The sequence below is a fragment of the Euprymna scolopes genome, chromosome 15 (genome assembly GCF_053919585.1).
Source record: "Euprymna scolopes isolate OS-2025 chromosome 15, ASM5391958v1, whole genome shotgun sequence".
NCBI classification, from domain to species: domain Eukaryota; kingdom Metazoa; phylum Mollusca; class Cephalopoda; order Sepiida; family Sepiolidae; genus Euprymna; species Euprymna scolopes.
The window spans coordinates 120,702,824-120,723,345 of NC_136496.1; the positions used below are offsets into that span (position 1 = coordinate 120,702,824).

At 35.2% G+C, this 20,522-nt stretch overlaps 1 protein-coding gene across 1 annotated transcript in view; it reads right to left on the reverse strand.

The window, feature by feature from the left end:
* The window catches only part of LOC145294098 (fermitin family homolog 2-like), a 160,463-nt gene that overhangs the window by 90,906 nt on the left and 49,035 nt on the right, over positions 1-20,522 (reverse strand). The window contains exon 2 of the mRNA XM_080141165.1: positions 2,665-2,898. Within this exon, the coding sequence (XP_079997291.1) occupies positions 2,665-2,898 (234 nt within the window). The remainder of the gene's footprint in view (positions 1-2,664; positions 2,899-20,522) is intronic.

Genomic DNA, 20,522 nt, shown 5'->3' on the forward strand with positions numbered 1-20,522 from the left:
CCTCACTCTCCCAAACGACGTCAAATATTTTCACACAAAAGTATGTTCTGATACTACACTTCACCTTTTCTGTCCTTGGCCAGTGAAGAAGAAATCCTTCTAGACTGAGGCAATTTTTTTTTTTTTATTCCTATCCAGAGTGCTGCTTTTTAGGGAGCTGGATTTTCTCCATTTTAAAAACGACCTTGTGTTTAACTGCCCTTGTGGGGAGGCAAATAAATAGGAACCTTTATAAAAAAAAAAAAAAAAAAAAAAAATGTAATTGAATATGGACTAAAAAAAATTTTGAAGCCATAATTGAAACCAAAACTTTTATTGCTAAATTGCTTTTTTCCTTCTGATGAGATCTGCTTGAAAAAATTCAGGTTTAAAGAACTTTTCGGATGGGAGGGACACACAAAGTCACAAGGAAAAAAAAAAAAAAAAAAGTTACCATTGTCAATAAAAATGACATACCTACCTGGCTAATTTTTTAGTTTTGAAGTATTTTTAAACGCTTTTTGATCTGAAATATTTAGTTTTCAACAAAGATGGCCACCACCAATACATGAAGCTTGTTAGCTTAGACCTTATGAAAAGTAAATATATTTCAGATGAAATAAAAAGCATTTAAAACAAAAACAAAAAAGTCAGGTATGTATAAAAGTCACCTTTATTGGCTATGATAGCATTTAGTGTATATTTGATTTTTTTTCCTTTATTTTCACTTTAGTATTATAATTCTCCATCCTCAATGTTGAGCATATTTTTACTGTGTTAGAAACAACTATAAAATAATCAGCATATGTGGACCTAACGAAATTCAAAACCAGGACTCCAATGACTGAAGCCTGCCGCCCTTCCACAGCCACGAAACTAACTAGCATTGGAGATGTTATTTATACGATAAGTTTTGCGACAGAATCAAACATATTTCAATATCTTTATGGAAAATCATTTACCTAAATGCTAAGAGGGGAAATATAGTTCATTTAATTTAGTGAACAATGTTATTCAAACAAATGCTTTTTTTTTTTTTTCTTCAAGACAAATTTGTGTAGCCATGCAATTCGTGCACCCACCCAGAGAGTCTAACCAGACACGGATCACTACCTATAATAATAGTAATAAAATGCTCTACTCATAACTTTCCTACTGTAATTATAGAAATATACAACTCAAAATCAGCTAGTATTTTACTGCAGTTTCACAGCAATTCTAATTGAAGTATTTCTAGTATGCATCTAAATTTGAATACAAGCTTTGAAACAGACATTCGAAATGAGAATACACTTCCAATGATTAGATTTACCGGAAAACTGCAGTAAAGTGTTAAGGTAATCTTTTACCTATTGTGATAAAATTATCTGTTGCTTGCTTAAGTTGATTTTTACACAAACATTAAGTAAACAACTATTCATCTTTATCGAAAATGAAATAAAAAAATATAAAAATAAAGTCTTATTTCCTAACAATTGTCCCAACTTCTCAAAATAACATCTTTTTTATTTATTTGCGATATATATATATATATATATCTTGCACAAACTCTTATCTGTATGCTAGCATGTGTTTCAAAGAGGAGAGGAGGGGGTGACTAACAACATTAGGTATGTCAACAGATGAGAAGCAGAAGGCAAGTTTATTATGTGGGTGTACAACAGTGAGCACTAGCCAGACTATATTTGGCAACCACAATTTAGGCAAAATTAAGAGAGAGAGAGAGACGCACACACACAGAAAGAGGGCCATAGACAGAAAGAAAATATTCTCAAATATACTATGTCTAAATTGGTAATAATTGTTTAAATGGTAATGTAATTGATCTAAATATTCTAAAATATCCAATGAATTTAGTCATCTTTTTACAAGAAAAAGGATTCTGTCAAAGTTATATCCAGAGCTAAATATGAATTATTTCAAGCAGAATGCAAATCCATTATTTTTCTGTATTTTCTGAAGGTGTCATCAGTACTCAACAGTTGCAGAGAGTGGGTAAATTTATCAGAGTTGGAACTATAAAAATTTCAGAAGTTGGAATCTAGCCTGTTTAGACAACCAACAACACACTTGGGCTTTCATTTTTTTATGCAAATTTGTTGTTTTTTTGTTTTAAATAAAAAAAAAAAAAAAAAATCAAAGTTTAAAAACATTTTTAAAATCAAGATTCTTTTATCTAATAAAGTAAAGCCAGTATTCATTTTGTGATTTCATAGACTTACAATATTCAATTCGGTTTTGATAAACATCTACTTTAATTAAATTTAAAAAAGAAAAATAATTTTAATTACATTTAGTTCTATGAATATTTTTCATTTGGAATATTTAGCCAATAAGCTTTTCTACAAGAAAAGTTTAATTTGACAACTTATGAAAACTCATGAATAAATTTAACGAATCATTTTCTCAATTTACCGGTATTAGTTTATATTTCAAGTGTTTTGATTAGCTAGTCAATAGATTTGACCCATTATCACATTGGTTTCAAATTATGACAGGAAGTCTTAATGTGAATACTCCAACTTTTATCTTATTTAAAAGTAAATTTTTTGATTTAATTTAGTGGAAAAAAAAAAAAAAAAAAAAAAAAAAAAAAAATCAAACAAATGACTAACATGCACTTTTTATTTTGTTTCAGCATCCCAAATTAGTTTCAAAAATTTCGTTCAATAATTTAAGACTTACCACATTTCTTACAGATTTGGAGGACAGCCCCAAAAACATTGCAAGAAAAATCCACCCTCAATTCCAGCACTTTCAGACTTGGAAGTTGGATTTGTAAAGTTTTGTGCATAGGCGTGAACTCTAGTTTTGCATCAGCTTGTACTCCATACTGATCTAGTGTTGAACGGGTACGATTGAGCCACCTGTTTCGCAGCGGCCACCATAAGGCATGATCAGACCAATCAAAAGCTATATCTGAAATGACAAAGATAGAGATTTATTAAAAACTAGCATCAGAATCACCCCCTCTGGGGGGGGGGATCATATATAACAAAATAGAATCTTAAGTGTTACATTAATTTTCTTTAGCAATTGAGAGAAAAAAAAAATCATTAACAAATTACATAATCTATTATGTAAAGGTATGTTTTGTAGTTTTTCATTAGACTCCAAAAGTCGATATATTCTTGATCAACGTTGAATAAGGATTCAAGATGTGGAAAAATTGAATCTCCGGAGTTCAACCTGGCCAGAGTTTGGCATTCAGTTTTTCAGTATACTAATTTGGAAATTTGTTGTTTGCGTTTGTCTAAAAACTTTTGTTTGTCAATCGCATCAGACCGGGTTGAAACTGGTACCATCTGAAAGCGCAATCTCTCTGATGCATGATACGTGAAAATTATTAAAAAAAAAAAAAAATTAAATCAAGTGGTTAACTGGACCATTTTTTGGAAGGTGGGGGGGGGGCATTATTTTTAGGTCACGTTTTTTGCAAGTCACACACGCATATCAAACTATGTTTAAAAACGTTATTTTGCAGCATCAAGATGCCATAAGCAGTCATGGCCATAACAGCAAGCACATTTGACAGTAACTTTTTTCCCTTTTCCTCTTTCATTTCAGGTTCAAGCTCGGCTGTCGTGGCTTTTTTCTGTCACACGAGCACTCACTATTTTGATTGAATGCATTTATTTTTAGAGGGGGCGGGGGCAGGTATCCAAAGAATACATTCTCTTCATACCCCTTCTGATGAGGAGATTGTCATTTGGGGAGGGGGGGGGGGGTCCATTCTTTTATTTTTGAAATTGTAGGGGTATCGAAAGTGCACAATATCCTTAGTATAGCAGCTGTATCCAAACCAAACTTCATGTTGACCCAGGCAATGCCGGGTATCCATGCTAGTCTATTATATAAAGGAGACCTGTGTGTGTTTGTAGATCTACAAAAACCTTTTGTCAGCTGCACTGGACAGAGTGGAAACCGGTACCACCTGCTAAAGAAATCCCTCAGACACATGTAAAAATTAGAAAAAGATTAGTTCTGTGGTGATTAATTGGACCACTTTTTGAAAGGGGGTGGAGGCTTCGTTTTTGTGTCATGTTTTTCACAAGTCACATATATGTAATTCATTAAAACTATGTTTAAAAACCTTATTTTCAAGGTCATAAGCACTCGTGGTCAGTTTGCCAGTAACTTTCCCTTCTTTCCAGTTTCAGGTTCGAGCTTGCCTACCACGGCTATTGTTTTTGTTTTGTGGTTGCACGGGCATTATTTTGATTGAAAGAAAAATTGGTCCGTTTTTTGGGTTTTTTTTTTTAAGGGATGGGTTCCAATGCACAGGCAACAAAAACAAAAAGTACTTTTCTTATTCCTTCTGCAAAAAATATCTGGTGGGAAGGTTGTCACTTTTTTTTTTAGGCAATACTGTTCTTTGATGTTTGAAATTGTTGTGGGGGTATCAATGAAAGTGCACAATATTCTTGGTATAGCAGGTGCGTGCAAACCAAACTTCATGTTGACCCGGTGAATGTATCTGTGCTAATCTCATAAAAGAGTTGTCTATGTCCAGCTAGAGGAGATTGGGAGAGGGGGGGATAAAACGGGGGGGGGGAGCAAGAAGGAGAAAGAAAGAGAGCAAGGTAGAGAAATATAAACTTTAATTGAAATGCTTCAGTTTTGTCATTTGAGTAGCGCTGCGAATATGATAATACAATCACTCTAAATATCTATCACTTCCCAACAAAGTATTTGTTCTGGATGAACCCCAGAACGAACATGAGTGTGTACACACACAAAAAAGTGCCTATATCTTGTCCAAAGTAATACTGAAAAATTACTCAGCTTTGTGGGTGAATGTAGTAGAACTTTTAGTGAGAGACAACTTTGCTTTATATATTAGATGATAGTTTTCTTGAAGACAAGGGATGGGCTCACAAAATTGTAACCATGCTTAAAGGATTAGAAATTATCTTCTGAGCGCATCCTGTTTACTTGTATTGGGTCCGAGTAACAGGATTTTTGTTGTTTATAAATATCAAATTAAAATTAATAATGCCATCAAGAATCCTTAATGAATGATTACACAATAAGAACTACATAAAGGGGGGGGGGGGTATGATACAAACCCAATAGCACTGCCAGTGTTATGGTACACTGGAGCCTAAACTCATTTTAATCCAATGTAGTTGTGCTTGACCACATGGTTCATTAAAACATAATGAGGCAAGGAAAGTGGAGAATGGAGGAGATAGTAATAGGGAGGGAGTGTTGGAGGGAAAGGGTCTTATGTGAAGGTTAGCTGAAAACCAGCTAAATTAAAAGTGTTCCATGATAGCCTAAGTTTTAATATATATTTATCATAAAATAGTTATAAGAAAAAAAAGGGGGGGTTAGAGCTCTATCATAAGTTCTGCAAGAGTTAGTACAAAGTAGTTTATTTAAAAAAGTATACATTGCAGTGTTTGGTGTACCAGAGTTATATTAGTATATGAAATGAGCGTTTTCTTGTGTAGAAATCTATTACAATAAAGTCCTATCTGCTCGTTTGCAATTTGGTTAATATATACAAAAGGTAGTTTCACAAATAGATTTTAATACTTAAAACCGACTCATACTTTTATTCTGGCATTGGATGACTATATTTTAAGCCCCCCCCTCCCATTTGTGTTAGGAAATGGGTCGAACATAAGAAATATGGTAAATCATATTGTAGACACGTTTTACCGGAAGTGACGGGTAGCTGATCGGATCTGCTTGGGAGTCACGTGATCAGGTTAGCTGGCATCAGGAGTTTGGGTTTGGACGTAAAAAGTGGACGGCTTAACAGGTCGTCCCCTCTCTTTCACGGATGGGGGAGGGGGGGGCTGGCGTGTGTGAGAATAAGACCTTGAAGTAACCACACAAGACATTCACTTTCCATTCTTCTGCGATTGGCACCTGGAAGGTGAATAAAAAAACTATAAAAAACCAATCATCGTCTTGGAGTGAATGAATATTCGTCCAAAACAGGTTTCCAACCTCCCCTCTAAGAACAAGATGAATTCCAGGTGGACAAGATCAACGACGCATGAAGTTAAGGTATGTCCAAAATACATGTACCACACACACACACAACAGCATACGAACAATTAGATATGAATATATCACAAATAGACAGCAACATGTACGATCATACAACGGTACCTCTTTTATGATAACAATACAATGTTTGTAATAAATGTATCTCAGTCGTGGCTATACAAAGTGGGGTTCACTATAAATAAACAAGCAGCTCGAGCACTGTAAAAGTGTTTATTTAATGGACATTTGATGAAGTCATTTGCAAGCACCGATCCCATGGGCCAAAGGTTGGAACTGCCTACTATCAACTCGATGGTTGGGTGTTCAATCCCTGATTAGGGAAAGGTGCTAGTTTAGCCGCACTGATGAGTTGTGATACAAAACTACTGTATGTGGATGACTATATAGATACATATTCAAAAGGAATCAATATTCAAGCGGTTATCTCATTTGCATATTACATTAACGATCTGATTTAATAATTAGCGCTAAATTTTTAATGGAAATTAGTAATAGAATTGTTTTAAGTATTCTTTTTAGAAATAAAGTTGATTTATTTAATTTATTTTTAATTTACATTAAATTTATTTTTTAATTATTAGTATAACCAACATCAGCTGCGTTTAAAAAAAAAAGAAAAAAAAAAAAAAAAAAAAAAAAATGGAAGTTTTCATTTAACCTACGAGTTAAATCCCTTTAAACTATGAGAATTTGTTTGAATTTCATAGATGAAGATGACTGTTTTATGCTTTCAAAAATCCAAAATATGGTCCACTTTCCGGAAAAATCTTGTTAGGATATTTGGTGCATCCTAAATAGTATGTAACTGAACCCTCCACCCGGCAATATGTATCTTTACCTGGCAACACCTCATATGTACAGCTAGTAGTCTTATAATCACTTAGTAATCAAAAACTAAAAATGTAACCACTGAATGGTGGTAAAAATTTGGTCTAACAATATAAAAAAAAAATAAAATAAAATAAAAAAAAAAAAATAAAAAAATAAAAATAAATAAAAAAAATAAATTTTTAAAAATTCCAGATCGATAAAAAATTGGTACAAACAGAAACTAACGTAGAACCTTTAAATGAAAAAAAAAAGGGGGGGGGGATATAAATTGATTTTTTAAAAGTAATTTCAGTAATGTTAAGTATTCTATATACACATTCGGTAATATGAAAAGTATTCTATATATAAAAACATACATATAAAATAAAGCCAGTTTCGTTCAAATTTGTCATCAGTTTCTTTGTACAAAAGTGAATTCGTTTGTCCATATAAAGTTGAAAAGGCATGTCCACAAATACTTCTGTTGTAAGACGTTTATCAATGTAAGCAAATTACAGATCACTGTAACTCATCGTTTTGCTTATTTAATTCGTTTGGTATTGTAGAACTTTAATTTTTGTTTTCCAATATGTTTAATATCGTTAAGCATAACTTCCCTCCTCCTCCTCCTCCTCCCTCGGAAATACATTAGGGATCCCATGAGAAGACCACTTATTGCATGATTACATTGAAAAAGGCAATGATTTACACAGACTGAAATAATGAAGTCTGTTATTGTTATGTTTCAAGTAATTTGACATTTCATTGTCGAGATATTTGTAGATAATTTAATATCTAAATTAGCTATGTAGGTGTCATGTTGATGTTTTGCATTTTATTCAATTGTTACAGGTCCATTTAGTTGTGAAAAATGGCAGGGTGAAAATCTTAGAGAAATTAAGGGGAGAGCACTTCCTATCCCAGTCAGGATTAGCCTTAGCTTAATGTGCTTTTGGTGATTATACACACACACACACAGTCCTAAAAATTACATAATAGCCGGATTTATCACCGTTAAACAAAGGGCATGAAATATATTTAAGAGTTTTTGCTAAATGGTTCTAGAGCTGGAAAGTACATAAATGGATATACACACACACACACGTATATATAAGGGAGTTAAAAGAATAAGGTAGATTCTTTAAGAGGGGACTTATTGGGATAATGCAAAGCTAAAATTGTTTTGGAGTTTATATAGAGTATCAATAAAACAAGAAAATGACAATATAGAATATATAGTAATGTATATAGATCTAATCAATAAGGATGATACATCAATTAGAGGTGTAGGATAAGTTAGAGTTGAATTGTGTTCTTTTACATAGAAATCACCCCGGACAAGACATGAAGGTGAAAACATACATAAGTTTGACTACCACCACTTTGTCAAGGAGATTAACCATCACTCCATAAACAATGCTATATTTAGCCACTTCACTAAATCAACATTCCTTGCCCCCCCCCCGCATCCCAATATAGCAAGATTTTAGTTGACACCAAGTCTATACTTGAACAGACCACTAAACGTAACTAAAACTGGAAATACTAAAAGCATTAGTAAAAATTAAAAACTTACTATTAATAAAATAAACTTGCCAATAGTACTAACATCCTGAAATATTTAAATTATTAAATAATTAACCAATAAAAAAGAAATATAAAAATTGTTCAAAACGAGTTAGATTAATCTATCCCTGACTGAATTCAGAAGGATTGGAAAGTACTTCGACGCCTGATAAATATGACGTATACATTAGCCAGTTCCTGCCAGAAGCGAAGACAGTTTATTCAGATATTGAAAAGGATAAAAAATAAAAATTAATAGACAAAATAACGTCTATTTTATGTAATTATATATATATATATATATATATATATATATATATATATATATATATGCACGTATAACCTACTTCAAGGTCAGAAACTAGCTAATAAGTGCTATATGGATAGATTCCAACTCAGAAAGAAAAAGCATTTTTTTGTCAGAAACATTGCTCATGGAATATGAAAACTAAAGAAAATAAGTCTAGAGTTACAAAGTTGCTGAAAGTAAACCAAAGATTCACTTTCTACTCTCCTTCATAGATTAATTTGTTATTTATAGTCTTCAAAGTTTATTTTGACTAACAAAATGTGGGGAGTGGAATAGTAAAACAAACTTTTTGCAATACATCTGATATTACAAAGAGTAGAAAAATATCAACCAATTATCAAATTTCATTCCCAATTCTTCGTAAAACAATGGAAAAATAAAAAAATGAAATATTCCATTTTGAGCTTGATATTAAGTAACCATCTTGCACTTTCCTAAAGGGATGATATCTACAATGCAAAAAAAGATTTATTCATGGAGGTCAAAAAATTTTAAAAGGAGTGGAAAATAACTTTCATTTCGATTCAAATTTCTGGAATGCTTGTCCCATTGATATTTAGAGACAAGATCATTATCAGACAAATACATAGGAGCTCATTAGGGATTCAGAGTGAGGAGAAACCAAATTGGAAGAAATAAGATATCTGGTTGAGTAACAGAAAGGATGAATAAAAAGTTTTAGTCAAAAACGACTTTAAAAAAACCAAAAAAAAACCCTCCATTTCAGACAAGACACTTTGGTATTTGCAAGACACCTACGAAAGCATTTTGACCACAAAATCCCGTTATTAAAGAAGAAAAGGTTGAGAAATTCTAAGCTATAATTGGTCAAGCAGATCATGTATTAAAGAAATAACATAAAAATATTTTATTAAATGCTCTAACAATTAACGATGCTTTAAGACTTAAGGCAACTTGTAATACGATCTGGTTGTGGCATTCACTCTGAGTTTGCTCTTTCCAACAAGTTATCCCAAACACTGCCTGACCAGAAACAGAAAAAAAAAAAAAAATTTTATTCAGGGAGTAATCTTGAGTAAGACGACCCCCACTCTATCCAGTGGGTGTGTGCGTGGTATTATGGTGAATGTGAACTCTAGCTATGATTAGCATAGACTACCTAAGGTACAGTGACAAGGATGCTCAGAGCCCCCCCCCCCCCCCAAAAAAAAATTTTTGAATGGCCTTGAGTCTAATTTTTTGTTTTTGTTTTGTTTTGTTTATGTAACATTTTATAAAAATTTAAAAAAAATAGTTAATTCATGGCTACCGTTATGAGTAAGTCATTCGCGGTGACCACTGCAAACTTTCTTCCAGCCTAGTCATGGAGTTGGGTTGATGACTTCATGGATGAAGTCACCTGGGTATCATGGAAGGGTGTGGCTGAACCAGCAAAGGCGTCTGGTAAAGAGATCTCTGGAGGGAGTGGATTTGTAATATGATTTGTGTAATCCATTAAACAGCTTCAAAAAGGAATTTTTTTTTTCCAATTACATTTGTGAAAAAGACAACTAGTTAACATGTTTGAATTATCCTTGTAAAACTTCACACACACACATACACCACACACACACTATAGCGCGAGTGTTATTTTTATGTGTCACGCTTACATCTTTTTCTCCTGAAAATCTCGTTTAATTGTTATGACCTTCCATTTCTCCTAATAAATAATTTTACCAAGAATTAGTCATAAGTTTTTGTTATAGCTGAAGGAACTCGCACACACACTATATATATATATATATATATATATATATATATATATATATACACACACGAGGGGCTTTGCCTGGGCGTAAAATATGCTTAAATGTTTTAATTTATCTTAAATTTTAGATTTCGTATATATTATAGTCATGATTTAAAAAGTTAAAAAAAAAAGTATTTAGGCATCATCAGCTAGAATTGAAACCCAAACTGTAGCATTCAAAGCTTGTGACGTTACCACTGTACCAACGGGACACAAACCGATTAAAAATAAACTAAGATGAATGTACAAAATGTATAACGATTTTTTCAATTTTGACTCCTTAAAAACAATTTTAACCGTTTAAAGACCCATAAAAAGAACGATTCATGAAAAAATCCAATCATTTGAGGCCCCCAGCGCCACTCTGCGACTTTTAGTTTCGGAGGAGATAGAGTTTGAAAATATGGAAACAGATCAGACATATAGCCGTTTATATATTAGATATATTTTTTCTTCATAAGTTTCGGTTTTAATTCAAGCTGATATGCCCAAGTCATATGGATATATTTTTTTTTACTTTTGAGATCATAAGTTTATAATAGAAGAATCGATAGAAAATTGACAATAATAATATACACGAAATCTGCATAAATTAATATATTTAAGCATATATTTTACGCTTCTCCATTTAAGCTGAACATCCACAGAATGCCAACATCAATATATTACATATGGAAAAGTCCGCTGTGGAATTTCCACAGGTCCCGCTCGTTACTGATAATCTACATTTTTGTTACTTCATTTTCTATCATCTTTTATTCTAATTGGTAAATTATTTTAATTTACTTTGCTAAAGTTTTTTTTTCAGCTTTTCTTTCAATCTAAAGCCTTTTATTATGTAATAGAAGAGTCTACTCAAGCAAGTGGCAGCACCTCTGTTTACCCCCCCCCAAAAAAAAAACAAAAAAAAAAACTTAAGTTTGTAGCTTTATTCTTTATATACATGTAACAACAATTTTTATACAGAGTGCACAGCGGTTATAAGAATGAATTAGAGGACAAGAGTAGAGTTTGACGGATGAGAGAGCACAGACGTTGAGAGTTGGTGTTGTGAATTAAAGTTTAAGTTCTAATTTTTTTTTCCTGTACTCTTTTACAATCTGAAAACCTCGAGCACTTTCATCAAATGATTGTCGTTGATAGAAAGTAGAGCAGATAGAAAAGAAGAGCTAGGAAAGATGGATTTCAGACTGGGATAAAGGTAAACATTATGCACAGAGTTTAGAGTCATGCTCTGGACAATTTCTATTTACCCATGGATCAAATACGGACAGGTAATATCAATAGATTAGTGCTTTGGAACCTTAGGGTTCTGTCAGTACAGTCCAAGAGTTTTGCAATTTCTAAATAGAAAGAAAAATAGATTTGCAAAATTGAGTTTAACCTATCTTATATGCAGTAAAAAAAAAATTGTTTTAATATACCAAATTTGACAAACTACATTTGAAAAATTAACTTGTCTTGCCACTATTAGGTTTGCTTTTATATATTATACAGTCAATGCTGATACCCATTAAGCACAAGAAACTAGCACAATTGCTGTCTGTGGAAGATGAACTTCGTGTAGGTCTGTCAAATCTTAGAGTTATGCAAGAAAATACCAAATCTTAGAGTTATGCAAGAAATACCAAGCTCAAGTTTCCCCCATTGAGTTTTTCATACGAATAAATGTAATCTATTCAAATATGTACAATTTTTTTTCATTTGATTTTTTATTGTTAGTATTTTGCATAAGACAACTACATTATTGCATAGAGGTTTCATGAGCCAGTGGAATGTTTTAATGGGGGGTTCCGCTCCAGCTAAAAGGTTGGGGGACCCCCCCCCAAAAAAAAAACAACAAAAAACAAACAAACCCATATTCTAGATCAAAGCGGACACTGGATGTATTACAGTAAATAAAGAGATTCGAAACTCCAAATCTGGCAATCATCCTAGGATGCACTTTAAGGTCATGTGTAGGAGAAGGTCTCATGCAGAGATGTATTCTTGAAAAACTACCCAACCCTAATCAGCTTCACTTGGTTACTAGAATAGACAAAACAGGTTTTCATTATAAAGTGTGTGCATGTAATATATATTGACATTGTTCTAGAGTTGGGGAGAGAACCCAAACAATATGAATGCTAAAAATCCTTTAGCTAAATTTTTTTTTTTTTTTTTTTTTTTTTTTTAGTTTGATCATTTGCCGTACAGTTTTACACCTAAAGTCTTATTTCATTTTTTTTTTCAATATGAACATTGACATATATATATATATCTCAAAGAAGACTTTTCACCTGCGGACATCTTAGTTATTAATAACTAGATTAAAACCTTGCGATGCCAGTGTAGCGAAGTTTGTACATGTTTGTATGAATAAAAATATAAAACAAAAATCATGGTTGTATGACATAAGAAATCAGAATCTTAGGAAGATTTCCATTTTAGCAATTAAAGGAGTAACTGGACTAAAAAAAATAAAATAACTACCTGGAAATATACCCAGTGAACCAAGTGCAAGAGAAATACAATTGCACTTAAAGAGACTGTTAGCTTGGTCGGAGTGTATCCAGTAGGATACCCTACTCCCAACAAAAACAGGTTTGTTTTTTTTTTATTAAAATTAATTCGTTTTAATGTAGTAATAAAATGAGATTTATAAAAAGTGATCAAATATTTAAAAAAAAAAAAAAAATTTTTATTTGCTTTTCTGAAATTCTGTCTGATTTTGTTAAAAATGTAAAACTATTTGCAGAATAAAATTAAGTGCAGTTGCACATTTCATTAAAATCAGAAGTAAAGCAATACCTTTTCTGGAAAAATATCTTTCACAAAAAATAAAATAAAAAAGGTTATTTTTTAGGGAAAAAAGCCATCTTGTTTCATCATTATCTGTGAAACCACATACTAAGCATTTTTTTTTTTTTTTTCAACTATTCAGATTATATTCCACCCACTCACCACCCAATTCCACTTTCATTGAAACCAAGTTTGTTAGATCTCCAGTCTGGAGATCTGCAGTTAAATACCACTATTAAACTTTCCTTGGCAAATTTAGCTTTCTTAAAAAAAAAAAAAAAAAAAAAAAAAAAAAAAACTTTTAATTTTTTTTATAAGAGATTATCAAATTGACAAATGCACCCACAATAATTTTAATGAAAGATTTGGCAAAGAGATGTAGCTATCCTCCCACACGCAACACCTAGTATTCTAAAATGGCCACCCATTTAGTACTGAGCTGGTATCCTCAGCACCAAAACCCAAGAAAGTCGGACCAATTATTTAAATAGTTTTTCACCATCGACTGAAATTATGGTTTTCGTCTTGTGCAGTTCTAGGGGTCTACCTTTTTAAACCTTACATTATCCCTTTGAGAAGGGGTTAATTTATTGTGAATTTCCTAAGGCGCCTCTATCTGGGAATATCAACAGAACGACCCAGGCATTGTTTTGCAGGAAATGCGGGAGTGCCTCAGAAGTCTATCCATGGACCTTTATTATTCCTAATATTCATAAACGACCTCCTACAAAATTGTCTCCGAGAGGGGGATATATGCTGATGGCACCACGCTCTATAACAGGCACAATAGGAAAACAAATGAACATTTATCTAAGGAAATGGCAGAAACACTAGAGGATGACCTTCAATCTGTAGTGGAATGGGGACAAAAATGGATGGTCACATTCAATGCTGCCAAGACTAAACTTGTTTCCTTCAATAATTACAAGAAACCTTCTCTACCACCAATAGCAATGGCCAAAGATTCATTATCTGAAAGTACTTCTTTTAAACTCCTCGGCCTAATATTCACAGGAGACATGAGTTCGAACAATTACATTGAGAGCATTGCCAGGACCGCTGCGAAAAAGGTAGGCTCTCGCTACCGTGCTAGAAAGCCACTAACGCCCAAAAGTATCCTGTATCTCTATAAGGCCACCATTCGCCCATGTATGGAGTATTGTTTCATATTTGGTTTGGTGTATATGCTAATAGTCTCACTCCTAGACAAGGTCCAAAAGAGAGTATCCAACCTGATAGGTCCTGAACTGTCATCTAAGCTTCAGCCTCTGTCTCACCGATGAAATGTTGCGTACCTCTGCTTGTTCTATAAGTATTTTTAATGGTGAATGCTCTGACGAACTGCAAGCACTTGTGCCCCCACGACATAAATACCCTTGACAAACAGCTAAATCCCACCCCTACACAGTGGAGATCCCTAGATGTAGGAGAGCTTTCTACTCCAGTAGTTTCTTCCCCAGAACCGCTAGACTTTGGAATTCCATTCTGGCTCCCTGCTTCCCCAACTGTACTGACATGCAGAAGTTCAAGTGTAACATGAACCGACATCTTACTGCCCAACTCCCTACATAGTACTCCAGTAGCTTATGTCGCTGATAGTAGCCACCTACACCAAAGTGGCAATGTGCCTTGTTTGGAGGGTGAAAATGTTAAAAAAAAAAAAAAAAAAAAAAAAAAAAAAAAAAAAAGTGTTCTTCCTCGAAGGCACTAACTCTTCAAATTCCATTTTCTGATCCTTGTGTCATTTCGCAGTTGGAAGGAGATGATATAAGATTAGCGTTGATAAAATACATCCTAAAATGGAGTACTATTGCTACATATGAGGAGTTGCTCTGAATACTCTTTGCCTTGACAGTGTTCAAAACTAGGTTATGCCGCTTTTCTCCTTCCTGTAACATCTTTCCTCACACAAGAGATATTGCAAGACTACCTGTGCTCTATCATTATTTTCATGGCAAATGCTTGTCAGAGCTTTAAACTATGGTCCCCTATCTGCAAAACTTTAACACTCGTTTATTTACAACCACTATCAACAATTTCCCACTTTATCGATGTAAATCCAAATGCAAGCTTCATAGACAAAGCTAACGACTTTCCTAGAACTGTTCCACTGGCCCGTTTTCCAGCTGACTATAACATGGTTGTCTTCAAGTTTAATGTAAACAAGTTCTTGGTGTACAGCCCTCTTAAGTCAAACTACTTAATTTCCACTAATACTGAGCACTACACTGTTCCTATTTACAATGCCTCTCCACGGGACAGAGTTAAACACCAGGGTCGTTTTTAACATGGAGAAAAGGAACAAAAATAAAAATTGTCTCAGTCGTGAAGGATTTCTCCTCCACTGACAGAACAAGAAATCAAAGTGCAGCATCTGAACAGATGCTACACTTTGATCTTTGTATTTATTTGTTTCCCCACTGAGCAAATTAGGCACAAGGCCGTTTTTTAATGTGGAGAGAGAGGGAGGGGGAGGGAAAGGGGGATCCAGCTCCCGAGAGGTGGGAAATGGGAGCTGGATAGTAACTGTGGTCGTAGGGTGATCCCTACCTTGACCAAGTTCAGATATGTGGGGTTACCCCCACATATGGTCTTTGCTAGTCATAACTGGTCTTTGCAAGTCTTAGCTTTGCAGCATCTGTGTTTATTTATTTGCTTCCCCACTGAGCAAATTAGGCAGGAGGCCGTTTTTTAATGTGGAGGAAGGGGGAGGGAAAGAGGGGATCCAGCTCCCGAGAGGTGGGAAGTGGGAGCTGGATTAGAAACTGTTGGTATGAAGGGTTGCCCCTTCAGTGACCAAGGTCAGATATGTGGGGTTACCCCCACATATGGTCTTTGCTAGTCATAGCTGGTCTTTGCTAGTCATAGCTTTGCAGCATCTGCCGGAACAGATACTACACTTTGAGATATTAAATCTTTTATTCATGTTAAAAAATACAGTCAAAATCAACGATGAACAAAAAACTTAGGCACATGGCCAACTCAAAAGGGGTGATTTTGGGGGTCGTTGGTCATCCTTGTCACTCCAGAACTAAACAAAGTCAAAAGTTTCTCCCAGCTAGTATCTTTCACCATAATACCGCATTCACCCTTTCATATTGGGGGACGTCCTAGTAACTCCCAATTTTTAAAACATTTTTTATTGACGTGTAAAAACAAAAAAGATAATAAAATGGTACAATAATTCATTTGTGTCGAGGGCGGAAAAAAAAAAAAAAAAAAAAAAAAAAAGGTGATTAGTAGGACCCTCCCAACCCCGTCTAGTTGATAGACTGCCCGTTCCACTAGGTTTGTAAAAAGAACCTTGCTTCTGCGGGTCAGTCTCTAGGTGGGGATGCCCTCTAGATGGGGGTGAATGGAGAAAAGAAAATTTTTGTGGGTAAGGGATGGAGGTTAGTTTGTATTTCTTTTTCTCCAAGATGGGTAAAATTTAGAGGAAGGGGTGAAAACAAAAATTGCAGGTAAGAGGGGATGGGGATTTTGGAGGCTTCCTAATCGGGGAGGGATGGAACACACACTCAGCTAGCTGAGAGGCTACTTGTTTAATTTTACTTTACAGAACTGCGCGTTCCACACCTAGGCGGGGAACACGTATTCAAATTTGGCTCCTCTTCGTACACACAGACTTGCCACATGTATCCATCTTCTGTCAAATGCCGCGCGATGCAGCCTTCTATCACATCTGATCTTCACCCGTAGTTGGTGTTTAAAGAAAGCGATCAGATCTTGATCAGAAAAAGACAACACCCCCCGGCAACCTTGCAGACGCGACGTCCAAATCACCATTCTCGCCACGGCCAGGATCGTAACGTAGACCATTTGTCTTTCCCGGTCCCACGGCGGCCTCACGTTGTCCACAACATTGGATACAGTAATTGGGCGAGGATGCTCAGGATCGATGCGAGCCGTCACTCCGCTGACATACGACCAGTACTGGCGGAGTTTGTTGTTGAGTGGAAGTGCACTTTGGCCCAATCGCCAGGTCAGAGAGAACTCCGAATTGTTCAGATGACTCGAACCTGGCGCCCAGCTCCACGCGGAGCGGATCTCACTCTGCTGCCACCCCAAACGCGCGCATAGCGGGTCGTCAGCGGCTCCCTTCACTAGATCCCTGTGGAGTTCCCTACGGGTAGCAGTCACAAGGTCACTGGACCTTGGTAGTTGTTTTAGCGCGGCTCGGCACTCTTTCATGTAGGCAGATTCTCCCCGCGGCCTGCGACGGCTCTCAATGGAAGGGTTGAGAACGAGGTCGGGGAAGGCGGCAGTAACCACGGGGTGCCACGGTTGGTCATCCTGCATATAGTGGCTCAGGAAGGCCAGCCTCTCAGCATCTCGATGACACTTCAAGTCCGGCATTCCCAAGCCTCCCTCACACGGACGTTGAATACAGACCTGTCTGCTCACCCAGTGTCTTCCTCTGTCCCAAAGGAGCGAGGACAAGAGTTCGACAAGAGCTTTTAGGTGTTGTGCAGGCAGGGGAAGTACGGCCAGTCGGTAAAGGATGAGAGGAAAGACGTAAGTCGCGCACGCCTCAGCTCTACCCTTTAAGGAAGGTTTCCTAGGAAGCCACGAATTGACTGCAGCCTCCACCTTTGACCGTACCTCCAACCAATTCTTATCAAGCTGGAGACCCGGTCCGAATCACACGCCGAGGATCCGGACCGGGCCATCTGTCCAGCTGAAGGGCGCAGGGAGGTTTGCGTTGCCACTCCATGCGCCCAACCACAGTCCTACCGACTTGTTGCGGTTTATCTTGGCCCCCCGTGATTCTTTCGTACTGTGTGAGTGCCTCCGACACGACCTCAATGTCTCTGAAGCCCGACACGAAGACCGTGACATCATCGGCGAACGCGGATACCTTGGCAGCTGAGCCGCCAGGCAGAGCCATTCCGCGCAGGGCCGAATTTGCCTCCCCATGTCTCAGCTTGCGGAGAAGAGGCTCCAGATCTTGTCCCGAAGGCCAAGTACATTGAATGCTGAGCACTACACTGTTGTCTCATGAATTACCTTACATTCATTAATCCTCATTAATTCTTATCCTCGAGAAGATGTGACCCATCCTCAGACACACCTTGTATAAAAAAAAAAAGTGTCAGCCTTATATTTAAAAAAATTTTTTTTTAGTTGAAACAGACTATATTACAGAATTTCACTACACTGATGCATGTTAATTTTTATTACTGGCTGTACTCATCTAATGTTGCCCTGAAAGGGTGCGTGTTAAGTTTTGTTTTGCACCCACTACCGTTGTCTTCTCTTAATTTGTTTTAAAATTCACATTTTTGGAAAGCTAATTTAATGAAAGAATGTAAGCACTTCCACTCAAAGGGAGAGTATATCAGACATGTGTATGTAGTGTTAGGATATATGGAAGTGAGGGTTGAGAACATGCATTGCATTGAGAGAAATATTAGGTTGGTGAAAAATGTTTGTGTATATATATCAAAACGCATTCTGGTAGATCTGGTTTTGTAATTTTTTTGTACATTAAAAACCCTTTGTCGTATATTGACATTCATATTAAAAACCCTTTGTCGTATATTGACATTCATATTAAAAACCCTTTGTCGTATATTGACATTCATATTAAAAACCCTTTGTCGTATATTGACATTCATATTAAAAACCCTTTGTCGTATATTGACATTCATATTAAAAACCCTTTGTCGTATATTGACATTCGTATTAAAAACCCTTTGTCGTATATTGACATTCGTATTAAAAACCCTTTGTCGTATATTGACATTCGTATTAAAAACCCTTTGTCGTATATTGACATTCGTATTAAAAACCCTTTGTCGTATATTGACATTCGTATTAAAAACCCTTTGTCGTATATTGACATTCGTATTAAAAACCCTTTGTCGTATATTGACATTCGTATTAAAAACCCTTTGTCGTATATTGACATTCGTATTAAAAACCCTTTGTCGTATATTGACATTCGTATTAAAAACCCTTTGTCGTATATTGACATTCGTATTAAAAACCCTTTGTCGTATATTGACATTCGTATTAAAAACCCTTTGTCGTATATTGACATTCGTATTAAAAACCCTTTGTCGTATATTGACATTCGTATTAAAAACCCTTTGTCGTATATTGACATTCGTATTAAAAACCCTTTGTCGTATATTGACATTCGTATTAAAAACCCTTTGTCGTATATTGACATTCGTATTAAAAACCCTTTGTCGTATATTGACATTCGTATTAAAAACCCTTTGTCGTATATTGACATTCGTATTAAAAACCCTTTGTCGTATATTGACATTCGTATTAAAAACCCTTTGTCGTATATTGACATTCGTATTAAAAACCCTTTGTCGTATATTGACATTCGTATTAAAAACCCTTTGTCGTATATTGACATTCGTATTAAAAACCCTTTGTCGTATATTGACATTCGTATTAAAAACCCTTTGTCGTATATTGACATTCGTATTAAAAACCCTTTGTCGTATATTGACATTCGTATTAAAAACCCTTTGTCGTATATTGACATTCGTATTAAAAACCCTTTGTCGTATATTGACATTCGTATTAAAAACCCTTTGTCGTATATTGACATTCGTATTAAAAACCCTTTGTCGTATATTGACATTCGTATTAAAAACCCTTTGTCGTATATTGACATTCGTATTAAAAACCCTTTGTCGTATATTGACATTCGTATTAAAAACCCTTTGTCGTATATTGACATTCATATTAAAAACCCTTTGTCGTATATTGACATTCATATTAAAAACCCTTTGTCGTATATTGACATTCATATTAAAAACCCTTTGTCGTATATTGACATTCATATTAAAAACCCTTTGTCGTATATTGACATTCATATTAAAAACCCTTTGTCGTATATTGACATTCATATTAAAAACCCTTTGTCGTATATTGACATTCATATTAAAAACCCTTTGTCGTATATTGACATTCATATTAAAAACCCTTTGTCGTATATTGACATTCATATTAAAAACCCTTTGTCGTATATTGACATTCATATTAAAAACCCTTTGTCGTATATTGACATTCATATTAAAAACCCTTTGTCGTATATTGACATTCATATTAAAAACCCTTTTCTATTTAAAAAAAATTTTTTATTTTTATTTTGCTTACTTGTCTCCCCACAAGGGCAGAGTTAGACACAAGGTCGGTTTTTAATGGGAGGAGGCAGCTCCACAAAAGGGCATTGGTTAGTAACTAAAATAAATGTATTAGTCATGAAGGACTTCTCCACTAACTGAAACCAAAAAAGTGGAGTGCAGCATAACAGATACTACACTTCGACCCCGGCCC